The 20196-nt window shown below is 39.1% G+C and overlaps 2 protein-coding genes across 2 annotated transcripts in view; both read right to left on the bottom strand.

Moving 5' to 3' along the window:
- Nucleotides 1-351: 351 nt before the first annotated feature.
- On the bottom strand, nucleotides 352-7211 carry LOC132769868 (aquaporin-12-like). Its single transcript, XM_060766798.2, has 3 exons — nucleotides 6320-7211; nucleotides 5033-5149; nucleotides 352-1111 (listed from the first exon to the last, which is right to left on the bottom strand). Exons 1-3 carry the CDS (start codon nucleotides 6924-6926, stop codon nucleotides 915-917), a joined length of 921 nt encoding a protein of 306 aa, XP_060622781.2. The 5' UTR covers nucleotides 6927-7211; the 3' UTR covers nucleotides 352-914.
- A 3481-nt stretch (nucleotides 7212-10692) lies between these two features.
- The window catches only part of PAK2 (p21 (RAC1) activated kinase 2), a 40501-nt gene continuing 30997 nt past the window's right edge, over nucleotides 10693-20196 (bottom strand). The window contains exons 11-15 of the mRNA XM_060767993.2: nucleotides 20065-20182; nucleotides 18380-18479; nucleotides 17363-17559; nucleotides 15616-15753; nucleotides 10693-14321 (exon numbers count right to left, since the gene is read on the bottom strand). Of these exons, the coding sequence (XP_060623976.1) occupies nucleotides 14235-14321; nucleotides 15616-15753; nucleotides 17363-17559; nucleotides 18380-18479; nucleotides 20065-20182 (640 nt within the window). The 3' untranslated portion in view covers nucleotides 10693-14234. The remainder of the gene's footprint in view (nucleotides 14322-15615; nucleotides 15754-17362; nucleotides 17560-18379; nucleotides 18480-20064; nucleotides 20183-20196) is intronic.

The following is a 20196-nucleotide window of genomic DNA, read 5'->3' on the forward strand; positions in this document are numbered from 1 at the left end:
CAGCTGGGCTTTATTTCCTGGAATATGGACTGGTTGATCTTCTTGCGGTCCAAGGCACTTTCAGAATTTTCCTCCAACACCACAGTTCATCTTCCTTCACTCTTGCATCCATACATTACAATGGGGAATACAATTGCTTTAACTATAGAATAAAATAAATACTATGAGAGTTTGCTAAAAGTTGATGGAAAACTAAGATTACCATATATTTTAAAACATGAGAGTGTAAGGGAACAACTAGATCCTGGAAATGTTATTCGGAGCTGCAGCCCAAATTAGTATCTTTTGGATGGGAACACTTATATCTTTAAGGGAAATTAAATAAGCAATTGTGTAACAAGCTGTCATTAATTTTCCATTTATTTGTAACTGTATCAAATGTTTCACTTCCTTGGGACGGAGTGTGTAGTGTATGTTATAAGCGGTATATTTAAAAGCATACCATGACATGAAATATATACTAAATATTCCATCCATGAAGAAGTCATCCTAATACCATGATTTTGACAAGCCCTCACAATAAAGTCCAATCAAATTCAGTACACCACGAGATGTAAGTGCACATTTTATTTATTTTGTTTATATCCTGTTTTTTTTCTCCAAGGAGCTGAAAGTGTTATACATGATACGTCTTCTGCCTGCTTTATCTTCACAACAACCCTGTGAGGTAGGCTATGCTAAGCATATCATTAGCCTCAAATCAATCAAATGAGTTTCATAGTTGAGATAGGAGTTGAACCCAAATCTCCCCGGTCCCAGTCTTACACACACTTTTCATTACATCACACATTTGTCCTTTATCCATTTCCAGTGAAAATGTTCTGCACCTGACTTAAGAAAGCCATAAAAATCCCAAAGGTCTCCTACAAAGGCAGAAAGACACACAATCCCACATTCATCTGTGCCAAACTCTTTCACTCTGTTCTTTCCGTTGGTCCTGAGCAGCTGATTGTTTTCTCTGCTCTTCTCCATTTCTCATTGATATCGGTGTATGCACTGGGATTAACTTTCCCCTTAGGTATCCGGTATTTGTTCTTCTGATTGTAAAGCAGGTTTTTCTGGAAGACTCGTGGGATGTTCCCCTGATACATGAAGAATGCTATCAGCATCCCTGGAAGAAAGTCAATAATGGAAAGGGATGATTACTTTGTTTTTCTGTGTTTTATTCCAGTCCGGTATATTTTTTTCTTGACATGGGAGTAGGTTGGGTAGGGTGTAAAGATTTTCACTATCTCATAGTCAATGAATGCATCTTCTGTCTACTGGCTTGCCCATAACCCTACTTCAAAACCGCATCCAGTCATTACAAGAGTTAAGCAATCGGATTGTATAATTAGCAGGTTTGAACATTTCTGTCAAACAACTCCAAGATCTCCATACATGAGCTCTTTCAATCAAAGTTGGCTCCGATTAATCTTTGGGCCATGAAACCTAATTCTTAATGGCAAAAGTTTTTGTACTGACATTTCGTTCCTGGTAATACACAAATCTTATCTGTTCACAAAGTTTCTCAAGCAATTGAGATAAGCAACACAAACTTTCATGGACTATGCAGAGATCTCAGAGGCTAGTATTATTAAGACAGAAGGGAAAGACCCTGTATCTTCACACTATGCAATGCTTCCATAACACGAAATCCTGGAATTTGCAGTTTAGGGAAGGTATTTAGAATTCTCAGTTTGGGAACCCTTGTGTCTCACCAAATTACAAATGCCTTGGGGTTTAGCTATGGCAATTAATAATAATAATAATAATAATAATAATAATAATAATAAACCTTTATTTATACCCCGCTATCATCTCCCACAGGACTTGGTGTGGCTTACAAGAGGCCGAGCCCAAAATACATCAGAACAAAAAACACAACCACAATAATACAATACAACAATAAATAACTCATAGCAAAGCAAAAACAATAACAAAATATCACGACGCAATTTAAAAACCTGGCAGGGCCAAATGTAAAGATTAAATTTTTAAAAAAATGCTGGGCATGACCAGGTGAAAAAGGAGGGATATTTTGGGGGGTAAGTGGGTGTGCAGACAATTCTAACTCTCTGCATTTGGGACATATTGCTTGGGATTCCTTAATCTGGGAAGGCACACTGGAACATCCATGTTTTCAAGTTCCTTCTGAAGACTGCCAATGTTGGGGCATGCCTGGTGTCGTTGGGGAGGGAGTTCCAGAGTTGCGAGGCTACCTCCGAGAAGGCCCTGTCCCTCGTTCCCACCAATCGCGCTTGCGATGCAGGTGGGATCGTGAGCAGGGCCTCTCCAGATGAATGAAGAGATCGTGTGGGTTCGTATATGGAAATGCGGTTAAGCAGGTAGGTGGGTCCCAAACCATTTAGAGCTTTGTAGGTAAGCACCTGCACCTTGAATTGGGCCCGGAAAATGAATGGGAGCCAATGGAGCTCCTTAAACAGGAGGGTTGACCTCTCCCTGTAAGGAGCATCCGTTAACAACCTGGCTGCCGCCCGTTGAACCAACTGACTGTTTTCAAGGGCAGCCCCACATAGAGTGCATTACAGTAGTCCAATCTGGAGGTGACTAAGGCATGGACCACCCTGGCCAGATCCGCCTTCACGAGGTACGGTCGCAGTTGGCGCACGAGTCTCAATTGTGCAAAGGCACTCCCGGCCACTGCCAATGCCTAAGCTTCAAGCAAAAGTGATGAGTCCAGGAGGACACCCAAACTGCGGACCTGTGACTTCAGGGGGAGTGTAACCCCGTCCAGCACAGGATGCTACCCTATACCTCGATCTGGTTTACGATCGACCAGGAAGACCTCTTTCTTGTCAGGATTAATCTTCAGCTTGTTCCTCCTCATCCAGCCCGCCACAGCGGCCAGGCACTCATCCAGCACCCGAGAGGCTTCCTTGGAGTTCAGTGGAAAAGAGTAGTAGAGTTGCGTGTCATCTGCGTAGAGATGGCACCCAACTCCAAAACTCTGGATGACCTCTCCCAGCGGTTTCATGTAGATGTTAAAAAGCATGGGAGACAGAATGGAACCTTGCGAAATTAAAGTGGAATCATGCTACCGTGCCCCCAGTGGTGCAATGGGCTAAACCCTTGTGCTGGCAGGACTGAAGACCGACAGGTCAGAGGTTCAAATCCGGGGAGAGTGTGGATGAGCTCCCTCTATCAGCTCCAGCTCCCCAGGCGGGAACATGAAAGAAGCCTCTCACAAGGATGGTAAAACACTCAGGTGTCCTCTGGGTAACGTACTCGCAGACGGACAATTATTTCACACCAAAAGCATCTTGCAGTTTCACAAGTCACTCCCGACACAAAACAAAACAAAAACAAAACATTACCATAAATATGTCGGGTAAAAAAACCTATAATTGTCAATAACTGGTAAGGATTGTTGGCCTCAGTTAGCCTAATGTTATTAACCAAGTCTACATCACAACTGTAGTGTGTCTATTGGAAGCTTGAAGTTGAAATATTTTTATTTTCAGAAAGAACTCAAGAGATTTTGGAGATCATAATTAAGTTGCTAGATTGAGGTGGATTTTAATTCATCTTAATGCAATAGTTTCAAACTTCTCATAGGTAGGTTCCATTGTTTATTACCATTCATATATCTTTAGGTACCACATGCATAAATGTTTACCAGAAATCTCCCATTCTTTTACCAAAGGAAACATAGTTCTAATCGTGATGCTGGCAAGATTCATATATTTTAGGTAATAACTTTGTGATTTCCATTTCATCAAAACATGACCTTCTGACAAGTGGTACTTATTATTTATTATTTGTTTATTTATTGTATTTGTATACTGCCTTTCTCAGCTCACAGGCAACTCAAGACTCTTAAATGTCTCCAAAACCAACTAAGATAGTTTGTGATGCATAACTTGTGTTGTTATTACAATTGTATTCTTATGTTTCTCTGGGAACTTGTGCAGTACTATTTACTGGGCTTGTATTTTTTCCCCCCAGCATTCTTAGGAGATCTATTCAAAAGATAGGTTCTCTAACTTTCTAGAAATTTTACTGTTCCTTTTTTTCCTCTGCATCCCACAAATAACTGGAACAACTTTTTCCTTTATTTTCTTTTTAGGAACTTAAGAGGAAAATTATGGTGGCATCACCAGAACAACACATATTCAGTATGGACATTGCATGTCCACAATTGACCAGAGGGTCGCTATCCAGGTGTCTCAGCAATTGCCAGGCTCTTCAGCTACTCTTGGACATCTCAAGCAGCTCTATCCAGTGGTCTTTCTTAGCATTAGCTAAGGCTGTAGATAATTTATGACCTGCTGCTATAGTCTCATCACCATATGGATGAGAGTATACAGGACTGTACAGGAAGTTGCTGCTAACTGTGAGAGAAATAAGGTGGAACACTGTAAAAGCCATCCACTGCATGGCTATCAGCCTCCTCCCAGTAGACTCTAATCAAAGAAAAGCTTCATGAAAACCATCACTCCTCTTAATGTTCGCTCAGCAACAGCAAACTAAACTTGGAGATCTGTAACAACTGGACCCCCACTAGGGTCTTCCTCCGGGGCAAACCACGAATGGGCTCCTTAGAAGTCCCTGAACAGACTCAGAAATGGAGTGGGCAGATCAAAAGACAACCTGGCAAAATGGCACCCCCTAGAAGAACCCTCCACCTTATGCGACAGAACAAACAACTCTGCATCTGTATGCTTGCTCACAATGCCCTGCCTCATGCACAGAGGAAGAACTACTTAAAACTACAGACAATGCAGCTGCTGTTGTCCATTTTTGGTCTAGAATTATTTAGCCACTTGGGCTCCCTCTATTTTATCAGTTTTATACTTATTTATGCAATGCTTTTGACACAAAATAAAATAAGCATGGGCATACCCTGTTCTGGTTGTTGTTTTTTATTCAAAGTTCCAATGCAGTAATTTATTTTTAAATGCAACTCCATGGGTTAATTGGATTAACATTACATTCACCATAGTAAACCTTGACATTGTACAGGCATTAGTGTGTAGTCTAGTAAGGTCACAGCTGCCACTAAGCTTTTTTATGCCACCCATCCACTCACCTGTGATGGGTGCCAGCCAATAAACTTGCATGTATTCCATGAAGCTGTTCCCAGAGCAGGAAAAGGTCACTGCAAAAGCTAATGCAGGATTGAAAAATGCCTCGGTGAAAGGTGCAGCTGGAGGGGGGGAAATAAACAGATTATGTCACCTCCTTTCTTTCCAAAATGGCTACAATCTAAAATGTCAATTTCTTATAGCACTAAATGCAATGTTTACATTAAAATTTCATAGAAAGCTGTGGCCGTTTTGCCAGAGGCATGAATTCTAAATTTCAATTCTGCTAGGTAGCTCTTTGCAAAAGGTAGCACCTGTATGCAGTCAGCAGGCAAAACGTCTGCGTCTACTAATTGGCAAGGTTATTTCAGTCTCCTGTTTGGGGCAGGTCTGGTCACCAGGGGTGATACATTAGGAGCAGGTCATTACAGTAATGTACGCACACTTAAGAGTAGCAGTATATAGAATAATTTCTTATTTATTAGGACCAGCATAATTGTAGATGCTACAGTTTAACAAAAAGGTTTCTTTCCAGAGAAATCAAAACTTTTCACTTTTAATCAAAATTACCAACAATCTAATAGACTAAATGGCAGCAAAAATGTGTTGCTATTTAAACTACTAGTGTGTGAAGCAGGAACCCAAATGAAAAGAAGCATCCAAGCTTTAGTTGATCGTATATGTTATTCCATTATGTTTTTAAGATTGTTGTAAATACAAGTAAAATCTGAAAGCTTCTTTATCATTTCTTCCACTTTTCAGAACAAGGCCTGCCCTCACCTCTGGTTTGCTAGCAGATCACATTGTCCCTCTTGCCCTGAAAAAAAGTCCCAGAGCTGTGTTTCCCCGCAATCCCTTACGCTCAGGACAATGGAAGTATTCAGGCTTACCAAAATAACCTAAACTGGAATAGCAGAAGCATCACTGAAAGTCAACAGCATAGTGGCTACTGGGGCTGAAGACAATATCAGAGCAAAGAATTTAGCCACAAGAAGTCATTGGAGCATGGATGCAAAGGAAATACTTAGTGGAGAAAAACCAAACTTTTGGGGAAGTGGAAAGCAGGTTATTATATGAATAAAATCTTAACAAAATGTTCAAAGCACCTAAGTGATATGCCATATTTTAGTTACAGTATATGACATCAGTACAAAGAAGTTCATCGTATATTAAACATTTTGTATAAAATAGATAGATAGATAGATAGATAGATAGATAGATAGATAGATAGATAGATGATAGACTGGGATGGAGAAACAGGGGTATGCAGAATACCAGGAAAAGGTACTTACCTGCATAGGTCAAGGCTGTAACAGTAAGTGCCACGATGGGGATTCTGTACATGGAAGAGCTCTTCTGGAACCTGAGAATCACTAGATGGAAAAAAAATGAGCACATGGCTTCCACAAAGATGCCATGGGAGGCAGAGGTGCCTAGAGATGAACTGCAACTCCGAGCTATTAAATTCTGAATCATGTGGAATTCTGTAAGTTCCTTTGACCAATATTGTTTGGTAAAAATACTGGCTGCTTCCATGCCCAAAAACTGGGCCAAGACTTTGGTGACAGTAGCGCCAAAAGAAGAATCCAAAGCCAGATATTCTTGAACTGAGACAGAAGGGTTGGCAGAAGCTCCGTCAAAAGAGGCACCATGAACCAAGAAGAGAAGAAAAAGGAGTGTTAGGTTGACATCAGGACCAAAGCCACCACCCCACGGCCCGATCTCCCTCAGCATTTTTAACTCCAGGCAGCAAGCGCACATCTGGAAGGAGCTCAGGATTTCGGCCACAAGGCAAGTGTACATCCAAGGTGGGAAGATTCTCTTGGAGAGTTTCCTGAGCACCTCACAAAGGCCTAATGTAAAGAAGAAAAAGGCAATTGAGACGTTCAGACCTGCCATGCTGGAAACCACTTCAGAGATATGGGGAGAGCTGTAACAGAAGAACTTCAACACTTTAAAGAGGGTGGTGGAAGGGGGAGGATTAGCCACCTGCTATTCTCCCACGTAAAGGCACCCGTAAGTAAACAAGACACAGGCTGAGAGGCACCTACTTAATAGAGTCATGGAAATCCCTCTGAAAACCAAAACATTTGACACCCTGAAGCAACTGGCTTGGACAGACTGCCACTTCCTTATCACCTTCGTATCACCTCTAACCAGAATGTCATCTTTGCTTTCTTTTTAATAAACATTACCACCAGTCAGAGTCAAAAAATCTTTCAGAAGGACAACAGAAAGGGGGTTATGTTAGTACTTGTCTTTTGTTGTTATCGTCTGTCATTTGGATAGAATACCATTTTGGTATAATCAGTCTTGCAATACTATCAATGGTGTAAGCATTTATAATCATTGTTAAGCAGGGAGATAGATCTATAGCAGTGGTTCCCAACCTTTTTTGTGACCAGGGACCATTTGACCAGGGACTACTCTGACCAGGAACCACTTGACCAAGGACTAATTGATCAGGAACCACTCTTCAACATTAGTACCAAAAGGGTTAAGAAACATTTTTTTCAACTTTAGATTTGGTTTTGGGTACTGATTGAGAAAATTGCATTGGATAGACCACATCAGCTCTAGTTTCTGACACAGAACATATGCCATGGTCAGTGACAGGGAAGTAGTAGCAGGTGGCATGAAAGGAGTGGAATTAAATTAAATTAAAAAATAAAGAGGAAGGAGGCTCGCAGATCAGATTTTCATCCTCACAGCCCATTGGTGGTCCACAGCCCACAGGTTAAGAACCACTGGTCTATAATAACTAACTTCCATTGGATTTTGCCCACCTTTAGAACTCAATATATTCATTCCTATGTTCCTTTTCCCCTTTCTATAATATTGAGTCTTATTGAGAATTAAGTCTTTGTAGCAAAATAACACAATTTTTCTTCAGAGTATTTGGAGTACATTACAAATTGTCCATCTGATCCAGGAAACCAGTTTTATGTTTATGTATATATGGGTTTTGTGTTTATAGAACTATTTTGTTGTTTGACTATTTGATGTGTTATGTCATATAACTGTCAAATGTGATATGCTTTTATTTTTGAGTAAGATTTTTATTTTTCTCTTTAGATAGAAAATTAAGAAATTGTAGCCTGAAAATACTTTAGAATTCAATTAGAATTCAGTAATGCAATATTTTTATCAGGTAACTGACCTAGGAGCACAGCAATTGAAATGCTTGCCTTTACTTAGAAAGTTAATTTTTTACAGATGAGTGTTTTGTGATTCTCTGGCTCACTAACCTTCATTACAGACTGGTTCATTCAAGACATGTTGGTTCCCTGAACTGCATTCTTTAAACCGTTGCCAGTTCTGGGAGTGGTAACACTTCATTCCCCTCTCATTGTCACTGTCTCCTAATACTGAAACAATGAATAAGATAAGTTCTGGAGAACAGGGAAAGAAACAATATTATGCTGCCCAAAATAGGTTAGGTACGAGACCCAGTGGTAAATAAAAAATCAATGTGGTGTAATTGTTTGAACATCACATTGGGACCAGGTTCAAATTCATCTTTAGTTGGGAAGCCACACTGTCTTGGCCAGTCACTGTCTCTCTGACCCACTTCAATCAAAGAATTACTGTGAGTGTAACTACAGAATCACAGTTGGAAGATACTACATGGACCCTCCAGTCCAACCCCCCTTCCATGCCGGAAAAGCACTATCAAAGCATCCACAACAGATGGCCATTCAGCCTGTTTAAAAGCCTCCAAGGAGTTTCTACCACACTCCAAGGCAGATATTTCCACTGTTGAACAGCACTTGTGGTCAGGAAGGTTTCCCTCATGCTCAGGTGGAATCTTCTTTCCTGTAATTTGAACTCATTGCTCTGAGTCCTGGTCTCCAGGGCAGAATTAAGCTAATTAAACTCTATGGTATAATGAAACCATCAACATGATTCAGTTCAGCAGAATTCCTTTGAAGTACCTGAAAAAGACTAGTTTCTAGCAAAGATTTCATTTGTTTCTTAATGAAATTCTTAATTGGATGCCAAAGGAAGGAGAAATGTGTACTCTTTGCCCTATCATGCTTCCCAGAGACAACCCTCAAGGTGGCAAATTTGGAAGGTGCAGGATGAACACTGAGTCCTATGTACAAACGTCCTCTTTTAAAAATGTTCAAATAGGTAGAGCATTTCCTCTCTCTTTCAGCAATGGCTGAACTAGAACTGTAAGCAGGAACAAACTGTAGGGAGAAACACTCATAAGGTTTGAATAGATGAAAAGCAAGATCAGATCACAATCCTGCAAGGGTACTTTAGTCAGCAGGTTGGGTCAACCCCATTGCCCAAAAAAATCCTGTGCACCCACAAAAACCATTCCAGTGGAGTGGAACAACCTCTAGTCCAGTGTTTCTCAATCTGTGCTCCTCCAGGTGTTTTTGACTTCAGCTTCCATAAATCCCAACCAATATACCACCTGTTAAGAATTGTGGGAATTGAAGTCCAAAACATCTGAAGGAGCAGTTTGAAAAATACTTCAGGTCTAGTTCATATTGGTTGATGTGGAAGGCTGCAGTGAGCAGGAGAGGCAAAGGAAAATCTGATGCACTCAAGATTAAGTGATGCTGGGTTTACCCCATTGACTCCCCAAGTAAGTGGTGCTTGCAAAAGCAGAAATGAAGGAAGCATAGATGTTTCTTGTTACAGAGCATTGAAGCTCCATTTGATTTTGTTGTGACAACTGTTTTTCCTTGTGTGCTAATTCCCTGCTAGTTATGTTTTGATTAGCATCTGACCATACATGGACATACACAGATTCATGTATTGCATGAAATAGCACCTAGGTTAAGTTCCAAGTCTTCTCTGAGTACCACTGTTGATGCAATAAAGAATATCCATAATATTAGCTATGAAAAAACTTTCCGCGGAATCATAACCTACTACAATCATAATTTGGCTCTATAAGGAAGAATAAGCATGTAGTGACCAGATTAAAGAATTGGTTATCAGTTAGCTATCATTAATTTAATGTAACTTTCCATAGTAGCCTTTAATTTGTGTTAATTATAGAGTTGAGGCTTCATTAAAGGGTGGAAGAGGAACATCACATGATTCGAATGCCAGGCCCACACAGCCCAGCAACCTGCAACACTCACAAAGTATCCAAAATGGAACATATTGTAATGACTTTAGATAAATCAGAAAACAAAGTTATTTTTATTGGACTGGAACTATAATGGTAACTATCTTGAAAGAAACATTCAAGCTGGAATATCAACTAATGTAGCTCTGACAACACTTGGTGTCATTTATGTATGTGACAATGGAATATACCCTCTTCAAGAGGCACCTAAACTTCAGACCCATTTACAAATGAAAATATAACAGGATGGTTCAAAAGAGGGGGTGAATATAGAATTAAAGGAAAAGTATGTCATTTGTAAGCATTGCTGAAATTTGTAAGCAACTTTAGAAGCTGTATTGAACGTGGTGGCAGGCATGCTACTAATTATTTGCTGAATAGAAATTTATAACAGCTATAGCAAAGGTTCAGTAGCATGGGTGTATCATGTGTGTTGGGGAGGCTATGAAGACAAATGATAAGCTGTAAGTCTGCTCCAGGTGCAATATCATACCACATGCCTCTCATCAGTCTCTCATCAGGTCCTCTTATTAACTCAAGAAGACTAGAACTGCAAAAATGACAACCAGAAAGTATTTTAGAAATGTTTATTTCTAGCCCTGAAAGAACAAAGTTATTAAACATAGTCAAATACAGTAGTTAATATTGCAGTAACAATTAAATAACAGAATGGGATTAAATTAAACAAAAGGCAACAAAATCTGAAGACAGTAAAAACAAAAATCAAAGTTTACACTACTTCTATTTTCATCTGACAAAGTGAAAGAATGGGAGCAGTGAAGAAAATTGTTTGAAAGTATGTTTGATTTCAGCTATGAAGACAAAAAAATGCTTTCAAATCTTGGTAGCGGAGTAAATTAACTCCCAATTGTTCCACAGTACAAGTCTGGTGACCACTTAGATTTTAAGATACATGCTGACGTGACGACTGTCTCAATTCAAGTCAACAAATGCTCTTTTTTTCTTTTTAAATAGCCAGATTCATTTGGATTTCTGGGATCTGAGGGAACCCTGGGAGTGCCTAATTCCACGTAAGCCCGCTTTCATGGAATGAGACACCCTTTCCCTTCTGCAGTTCTCAGTATGCCATTGCAATCATGTCCATGATTCAAAAGCTGAGTCCCATAAATACCTTTTGGCCATGTGCACTTTTAACTCATAGTGACTTTGTATTAGACCTGACTGAATGAAGTAACTATGATAATATTGCCTTGTGCTCTCCCCTGCAGGTACTGCTCTTTCTAGCAATTTCTATAGAACTGTCTTCTCTATTTTTCTACAAAAATGGGATCTTGTCCAATTTTGGAGAATTCAAGTTAATTAATGCAAGGCTATCTCAACAATCAGACCACATTGATAAAAAGGTCACTATGAATTTAAAGTACTCATATGAATTTGTCAATCTATACTGATATTAGTACCCAGAAAATATTTGTTTAAGATGTATTTATAGCCAGAAATAAATTCAGAGTAGAAATCCTTTCAACACACTGCTCAATATTCTCACCTTTTGCCAGGGTATGTTCACCTCATTTAGAAGTCCTCACTGGACCTCAAAGATGAAGAAGGCTGCCATGTTTTCACTTCCAAATCAAGCTTTTAAGACAGTTGCAGTATATGTTCAATCCATGTACTATAGAAACTGCATGCATAATTACACAGTGAACCTTCTGTTCAGTGATAGGTTCCCATTTCAGCTCCCTCCTGTTTTCTTATTCTTCAACCATATCCCCCAACAAGGACAAGGAAATCAGGCATCTGCACTGCTATAACCTGAAGCTGCAAGTTATAGCTAAGAGTGTCCACTCAGACATACTGTAGCAAAATTCAATACATAAAGGCATAAGAAAGACCACAGGACATGCTCCAACTGCTGCTGAACTAATCCAAATTGTAAGCAATGTAAGCAAAGATTTGGGAACCTTTACAAAAGCCAGTTTCTCCTAACAAATAAGAAGTTAAAAGAAAGTTTTTTGGTTTAGAAATATAACTTTCTGAGTAACTTGCTAGCACTAAAAAAACATGCACCTAGGACTCATAGGAGTCATGGGTTCCACATATTCCATTGCCAGCAACAGACAAAGACCCAATAGTTAAAGTATGAAAATTAGCTGTATGGTTTCTTGAAATCTCTTGGTTTGAATCACATATCAATTTAAGGGCAACACTATTAGAACTTTTAAAGTAATAGCACTGCGAGCCATAGTGATGAAAAGAACTGCACCTAAAATAGCACTTAGAGCAAGACATCATCACATTGCCTCAGAACAAAGCAACACACATTCAAAATGCTTGAAAGTAAACAGGAAGGTTACATGGCTGCAGACTGGAGTGTGGTGCTATTTTCAGCTGCATTAATAAGGCATTTGTTGGTATATAACAGGGCGCAAGGGTCTGCAAGGTCTGAAGGACTGAACCCTTTGTGATGCATGGCTCACTACTACTCAAAGACCTTGGATAATACACATTTTGCAACCTGTTCATGAAATCCCAGCAGAAATGATGTTTTTATGCCAACAAACAGCAATATTGTTCATAGATAGAAAAAATGGCTTTCTACTTTTCGTCCAAAACGCTTTGAGAGGTTGCTTCTTATTTAGGGCTTTAAGATGTTCTGTCAAACATAGTGAGCAGAAATGAGAGAAAGCTGCAGTATCAAATTAAAGAGTCCCTTATGTTTCTATTTGGCACATTATCATTCAGGAAGTTTCCATCAAGATAAGCTGCACATAAACCACAGTGATTTTAGAAGGCCGATCTGAGTGACAAGGAAATTCCAATGGTATCTCTGGCCAACTCAACCAAAATGTCAGTCCATCTGTAGTCCCAATTACTTTCTTTCATTTAGGGAGGCACTTGTTCTTGTGTTCATCTTCGCCCACAGTAGTTGATTAAGTCTTTCAAGAGAAAGGATGACCATGGAAAATGCGTTCCTCCAGCCATTCACAAGCCAATTCAAGTGTTGAATCTAAGCTACTCTACTTCCTCCCATTTTTGTTTTCACAGAATAGCACTTTTGGTGTTCAGAAGCTTCAATTGGCTGAATTATACAAAAAGTCTTGAATCTTCTATTTTTTTGCAAATCTGAAGGGTCTTTGTTAGTAGAAATGGTGCATATATATATTTTAATATATTTATATATAGAAAGGAAGAGAGCCCTAATACTTAGTTCTGACTTCTCCAAAGTTGCTTTTGGAGAGAAAATGTACAACATATACAAAATGTATTTAATACAAAGAAAGGTAATTTAAAAATTCAGAAGGCACCAGCATAAAGCCCAAAGCCCAAGTAAGAACATGGATACGGCACTCTGCTATAAAACAACACACTTTCAAGACATCCCTTTAAAATATTATCGACAAACCTACATAGACAAGGGAGGAGTGGAAGACAATTCACAGGAATGGAGTTTTCTCCCCATGCCCAGAGGATGGTTTGAGCATTTGAGACTTTTCTCCTTTTCCCCACATGTATTCACTCTCAACAACTCAAGACACATCTTTCTTTTGCATTAAGAAGTCCATGCAACAAAATTCTACATCAAACATGGCTGAGACTCTTAATTCCCTCTCTACCCACGTTCTTCTGTCTTTAAGAACAGTCACTGAAAAATTAGGTTACTAGGTAGTCAGGGGGTTAACATTTTAACAGTTATAGCTAAATTGAACCTTAAGAGAAAGGAAATAGGAACTTTCACATTTCTACCATATCTGCTTTTAATAACTCAGAGCTTGCCATATTCTGAATGAATGACTAGGGAAAAGAAAGAGGGGAAGGTCAGCAAATCAATGTAACATGCCTTCCCCTATAAGCTTGAATCTGTAGTTCAAGTATTGAAAGTGCCATGAAGAGCACAACGAGTGGGATCTGGTACAGCAAAGTCATCAAAAACAACTCACAGGGAGAGCAAAATGTATTACTGAGCTGTCTGCAGAAGTGGTGAAAAGGCCAGTGATTTGGTTCACAACTTCTTCCAGACTCCAAGAAGAGTTCACTAACACTTTCCCCTTTCTGCAAGCATCCAATCCCCTAACAAGAGCAACAATTTATATATTACGAAGATTTTTTTTTTAAAAAAATAAAGAACAAAAATAAGGATGGCCACATCTGCAATGCTAACGGTTACTCTTCATTGCTTCTTTGGCTGCTAGGATCAATGGCGTCAAGCTTGACAAAGGTTTGGCCAGTTTCAGGAAAGGATGCTAACAAGAAGAGAAACAGACAGTCTTTTAATGAAAGAACACCTCAACGTAAATAACAATAGCTTCATTTCAAGACTACTACTTTGCAAGCAATAAAAAACTTATATATGTATAATATATCACACTACAATCCTTTATTACATATGATGCAGATGCTCAGCATTTGAGTCAGGTTAAAATTTAATACATAGTTTGAGGTGGAAGTACAGCAACAGTGTCCTTAGAGGCCCTTCTCTGAGAGAAACCAATGATGAGATTGCATCACATATATGTTTTATAATTCGATATGTATTACACTTTATGTCTAACTTCCTGTGAGTGAAAATCAGAATTGGAAACAATTATATTGGCCAACATTTTGGTGCCTCAAATGTTAGACCTGTTTCTGGGTATATGTGACCTGTTGAGTCAAAATATGACACTAGTTTCTTCTATCAGCTCTAGTTTTTGAGATACAGAATACTTGCCATCTTCATCTGCTCGCCCACAGAAAACCATGATAACCATATCTAAGAAACTAGAGAGAAGGAAATCTATCGAATCTATCTTATGTATGCAAATGTGGCCTCAAAGTGTGCCTTTTTTGTAACCTGAGTCTCCTTCAGGGTTGAGAAGGATGGGATATAAATGCAGTAAATAAATAAATAAATGCAATTTGCTGAATCAGTGATCCAAATAATCCCGGGAATAGGCCTAAACACGAAGACATCAACATTTTTTTGGTTGGGTTGTGTTATTTGAAGTACACTTTGAATTCTAGATTGTAAAAATTCTTGTTTGCTTAGGTTAGATGCAAGAACAAACTATGTCAGATAAGACTTGGCTGTTTGGTTGTGCATTTAAGTAAAGTGATCAGATCTAATTTGTCAAATAGTCACTGTTGTATGTTTTTATGTTGAATGTTTTTTTATATTGTGTAAATGCTATTTTCAATTGTAAGTCGCTCGGAGCACCTTGGTGGAGAGCAGCTAATTAAGAAATAAAGTGAAGTGAAGTGAAGTAATCAGAGTATGCAAGAAGGGGAGATGCGTGGAACTTCAGGAATTATTACAAATGAGATGGATTGCACTAGCAGTAAAAGGGAAGGCTGAGCACCTGATCTAGCCAAAGTAATGGCACTGGGAATTTGCCTACCAGGCATCTCTCCATATGTAAAACTCATTCTCTTTGCTTTCGCATTTCCCATTCTATTTTATGTTCTTATTCTGTGCTGACTATATCAATCCTCCTGTACATAAATTGACCTTCTAGTAGAAAGTATACATGCCATTTGTCAAGGTATTAGTTTGTTTACCTGTAACAGGTCTTTGCCTGACCCTCTTTTCTCAACATCCATTTCCAAACAGCTATTTAGAAAGTCACGGAATATTGGGGAGAGTTTTTCAGGATTTTGTAATTCTGGGGTGCCATTAGTTGCTATCAAATACAGTGCCTGCAATGAAAACAAACAAACCTCAATTACAAAATCTAAAAAGATGGTTTGCATTCAACTACACAGGTACACATCAGTTAACAAACTAGAAGTGCTCCTGGGTATTACTACTTTAATAGAAAATGCCTGTACTACCAATCTACAGTTAAGCAGAAAGCAGTATTGAGCAGTGCTTTCCAGGTAAGAACATTTAGGCATATTCTAGCAATTCTGTTAATTCATATCAAGTAACAAGTCAACTGGTGTGCCTAGCTGTGCACATCAACTGATCTTTTGTAAGCTGAATGAATAATTAAATCTACTGACTTAATAAAAGATTTGTTCCTAGCAGAGATTAAAACCACTGAACATATTTATTGATATGGATTGACACAGACACCTGCATTTTTGGTCTCTCCTTGGAAGTGTGGCAATAGGGACTCGCAAAATTTACCACTGCACCACTCAAAAGAATAAGTGTTGTGCTACAGCCCCAGTAGTTAATAAATTCCTTTTATATCACAGTAGACGGCCTTTCCTAATCAGACTTGAAACTCTGTATGTTTTTCTTTGCAAAGTCACAATCCAAAAATCTTATATACACAAACAGAAAACAGCTGCAGAAACGAAACTGGGGATGTTTGTAAACATTTCTTCTAAACACCTTTATAGGAATTTAAGTGAAAAACAGCTTGCTTCTTAAGCACCATTTAAGAAGAGGAAATGGAGATGTCTAGAAACCTCCAGTTGTATAGATGCCATTCTTTATTTCAGGGGTTGGCAATTTTGGAAGGTCATTAGCTGCCAATGGGATCTCAGGAGGGTCACGCACCACCAATAAAAGCCCCCCACAAAAGAAATGCCCCCTGATAGTGTGAGGACGTGTTTGCCATATCTTTAGTCCCCCAACGCCACCCACCCAAGGCCAGTAGAAACCTTTTAAACAGTAGGAAGTGAACAGAAGTTTGCTGTTCACTTCCCATAAAAACAACACTTACGTTGGACCAAAGGAGGCCAAAACCATGATGGAAATGTGCCCATGTGCCCTGGAAGGCCTTTCAGAGAAACAGTTTTATTTTTAAAAACCTGTCATCTGAGAGGCTGAAATGATAGTTTGCGATATAGATATATCTTCAAAAAGAAATCAGAAAACCAGACCTGAAGAACTGTGATTTTATAAGATAGTCAACTCCCTTAGGGTCAACTGGGACAAACTCCAATAAAGTACATAATATATCAAGTATGTGCAAACTGCAATCTTGCATCTCATCCAATGCAATCCTCATAAAACCTCTGCGAACAATCATGCTGCAACAATCTGCCCACTGAATAGGGTGGGAGAAAGGTGTGGTGGTGTGCTGGTAATCATAATAATTTGAGAATTCTCCTATCCACTACTGCCAGACAAATGACCACCAAGATAATGTGGATTTTTGATTTTAAAAGGCTCCACAATTATCATGAGAAAGCATCATGAAGTAGATTTGGATGTGCAGTGAAATGGCTTTCCGCCTCACATGATGCTAAAGCTGCTGCTGATTGCTGTAACAAAGAAATATTTCCACTTCCAAAATATTATGTAAGTCTTGCTGCTGTTAGTTCACATCTAGGCCCATCAACAATGCCTTACCCTCAAGGGGTTTTCATTGAGATATGGGGGCTCGCCTTCAACCATTTCAATAGCCATGATGCCCAGAGACCAGATATCCACTTTAGGGCCATACGCCTTCCGTGTGACCACTTCTGGAGCCATCCAGTAAGGTGTCCCAACCATAGTGCTACGTTTGCTCTGCTCTGGAGTAATCTGAGCACAGAAACCAAAGTCGGCTGCAGAAGGAGAGAGGGAGAAAGTGTCAAATAAAAGTGCCTGGTTTCACTCTTACTATTGGAATCATTTGACATTATTGCCCTAGTTATAGTTCCAGAAAGATATGTCAAGCATTTTACAATGCACATTATGTTCACTCAATACTCAATAAAGCTACAGATAATGCAGTCGCTGGTGCCTGTTTTTGGTCTAAAACTATTTAGCTGTTCATGATCCCTTTATTTTATCAGTTTTAAACATATTTATTTATGCAATGTTTTTGACACAAAATAAATAAATAACTCAGTACTTCACAGGGCTGTGGCAAATATTGTTCGCTTTTTCATTTTCTTGTTACCGTGTTTTTAATTATCCTAAAAGTACACCTTAAAATCCACACTGAATCCTATTGTAAACTGAAGGGGATGATGTGTGTACAAAGACTGAGGTGAAATGAACAGTTTCACAGTTAATCAAAGCTGCCACCTGCTGGTTTAAAAATGAGCATAAACTCAATACAGAAACAGAGCCGACTGTATAAGTGAGTTGATAACTAGAAGGGCTTATTTTAGCATTAAAGCCAATGAATGCCTTGTCATACAGGCTTCTAAGTTTGTCATTTATACTGAAAATATACGCAAGTATATACTACTGAGATAAGATATTCGTCTTATCCCCTAAAACACATGTTCCAAATTTTGTAGATAAGAGCAGCTAATCCTTAAAATCTATTGAACGATGGATCTTCCACTGAAATCCAGTGGATTTGAGGTAAACATTATCTACATACAGAAATATTTTTAGTCACATATAGCAATGTTGGAACTAGGATGAACTTACTCAGCTTAACTGATCCATCCATTCCCAAGAGCACATTGTCACTTTTAATATCTCTGTGAATCACCTGATTGGCATGAAGGAATTCCAGTGCCTGAAGACACTATGAGACAACAAAAAAGGATTACTGTGTTAAGACACGTAAATATACATTGAATAAACAGAGTTTAATTGAAATGATACAATTTTTCCCCAAATTATATTTTTATGTGTGTGTACCACAACTAAGAAACATTCAACTGTTATCAAAGCCCTGAAATACTTCTAACAATAAGAAACAAAAACATTTGAGAAAATTATTACCTACTGTATTTTTTGGCATATAAGACAACTGGGCATATAAGACGACCCCCAACTTTTCCAGTTAAAATACAGAGTTTGGGATATACTCGCCGTATAAGACTACCCTCTCTCAATGCACACCAAATAAAGATTTAAAAAACATCAGATTTGATTTCAATATGGTGATTTTCCTATTACCATACCTCCTTCTCTGCCTCTCAGATCTCAAACATGCATGCCTGTGCCACTTCACTGCAGTCCTCAGAAGTGAGATCTGAGAGGCAGAGAAGGAGGTAGGGTAATAGGATACAAGGGCGGGCCAGACGGGTAAAAGAGGTGTGTTTTTCTGGGCACAGCACCGCTCTATTTCTTTTTTCCATACCCCAGACACCTGCAGTTTGCTCCGCCCTTCAATTACACCTTCCTGCTAGGTGCCCCCTCACCTCGTCATTGGGACCACGTTAAGTCACTTCTTTCCACGAATCCTGGTGAATGGATTTTCTTCTACTATACTTGTACAGCACCGCCCTTGCTGCTTTCATACGGTCGCCGCATACGGTTTTTGAGTTTCCCCCACCATATGCGATAACCATAGATTCTCAAGTCCAGCTCGGAAGTTTCAGCACCCACCCTATAAGATGACACCCAGTGTATAAGACAACCCCCAACTTTTGAGAAGATTTTCCTGGGTAAAAAGTAGTCTTATACGCCAGAAAATACAGTAATTGCATCAGTACACTTTGCTTGTGGCTAGAAATAATTCATGGTGCAAAATAAATGAATTAGTAGCTTTATTTTTTTTAAAATTAAAATCTATTAACCAAAAATTCAGGAAGATCGTGGAACGAAACCTACATATCTTATGCCATTACACTGGTCTTTCCAGCAGAATGCATAATCAAGCAGCTTCTGCAAATACAACTATCAAAGGAAGGGACACAGGAAGTTCTCAAAGTTGCCATGCCAATATGGTCTACACCAGGAATGGGCAAACTTCAGCCCTCCAGGTGTTTTGTACTTCAACTCCCACACTCCTACTGGCTGTTAGGAATTGTGGGTGTTGAAGTCCAAAACACCCGGAGGGCTGAAGTTTGCCCATGCCTGGTCTACACAGATTAAACAGAAAGCCATGTTCCTCCTCGGGAACTGTTCCCATAGTTTCCAGATTCAGGTGTCATTTCTAATTCAAATAGATGAGCAATTTTAAGTATTTAATTCTGTGAAATGAATTTATATTTCAGCAGCTATAGAGACTTACATGATCACTGCAGCTTCCTTCCATGTGACCATTCCAAATGCTGACCTATACCTTCCCCACTCAACACCTTAAAAAAACCCTCCCAAGTATTAAAAATAGATTTGCATTAGTAACTGAAATACAATCCTTCTAATTAATCATCACCCACCTCTCTGCAGACAGCAGCAATCTGTGCTTCATCCATACAAGTCTCTGTAACTACATCTGTGAGAGATCCGCCAGCAAGATATTCCATTACAACAAAGAGTTCATCTCCTACAAGGTAACTAAGGTAGAAAAT

This window comes from Anolis sagrei, chromosome 3, assembly GCF_037176765.1.
Source record: "Anolis sagrei isolate rAnoSag1 chromosome 3, rAnoSag1.mat, whole genome shotgun sequence".
NCBI lineage: Eukaryota > Metazoa > Chordata > Lepidosauria > Squamata > Dactyloidae > Anolis > Anolis sagrei.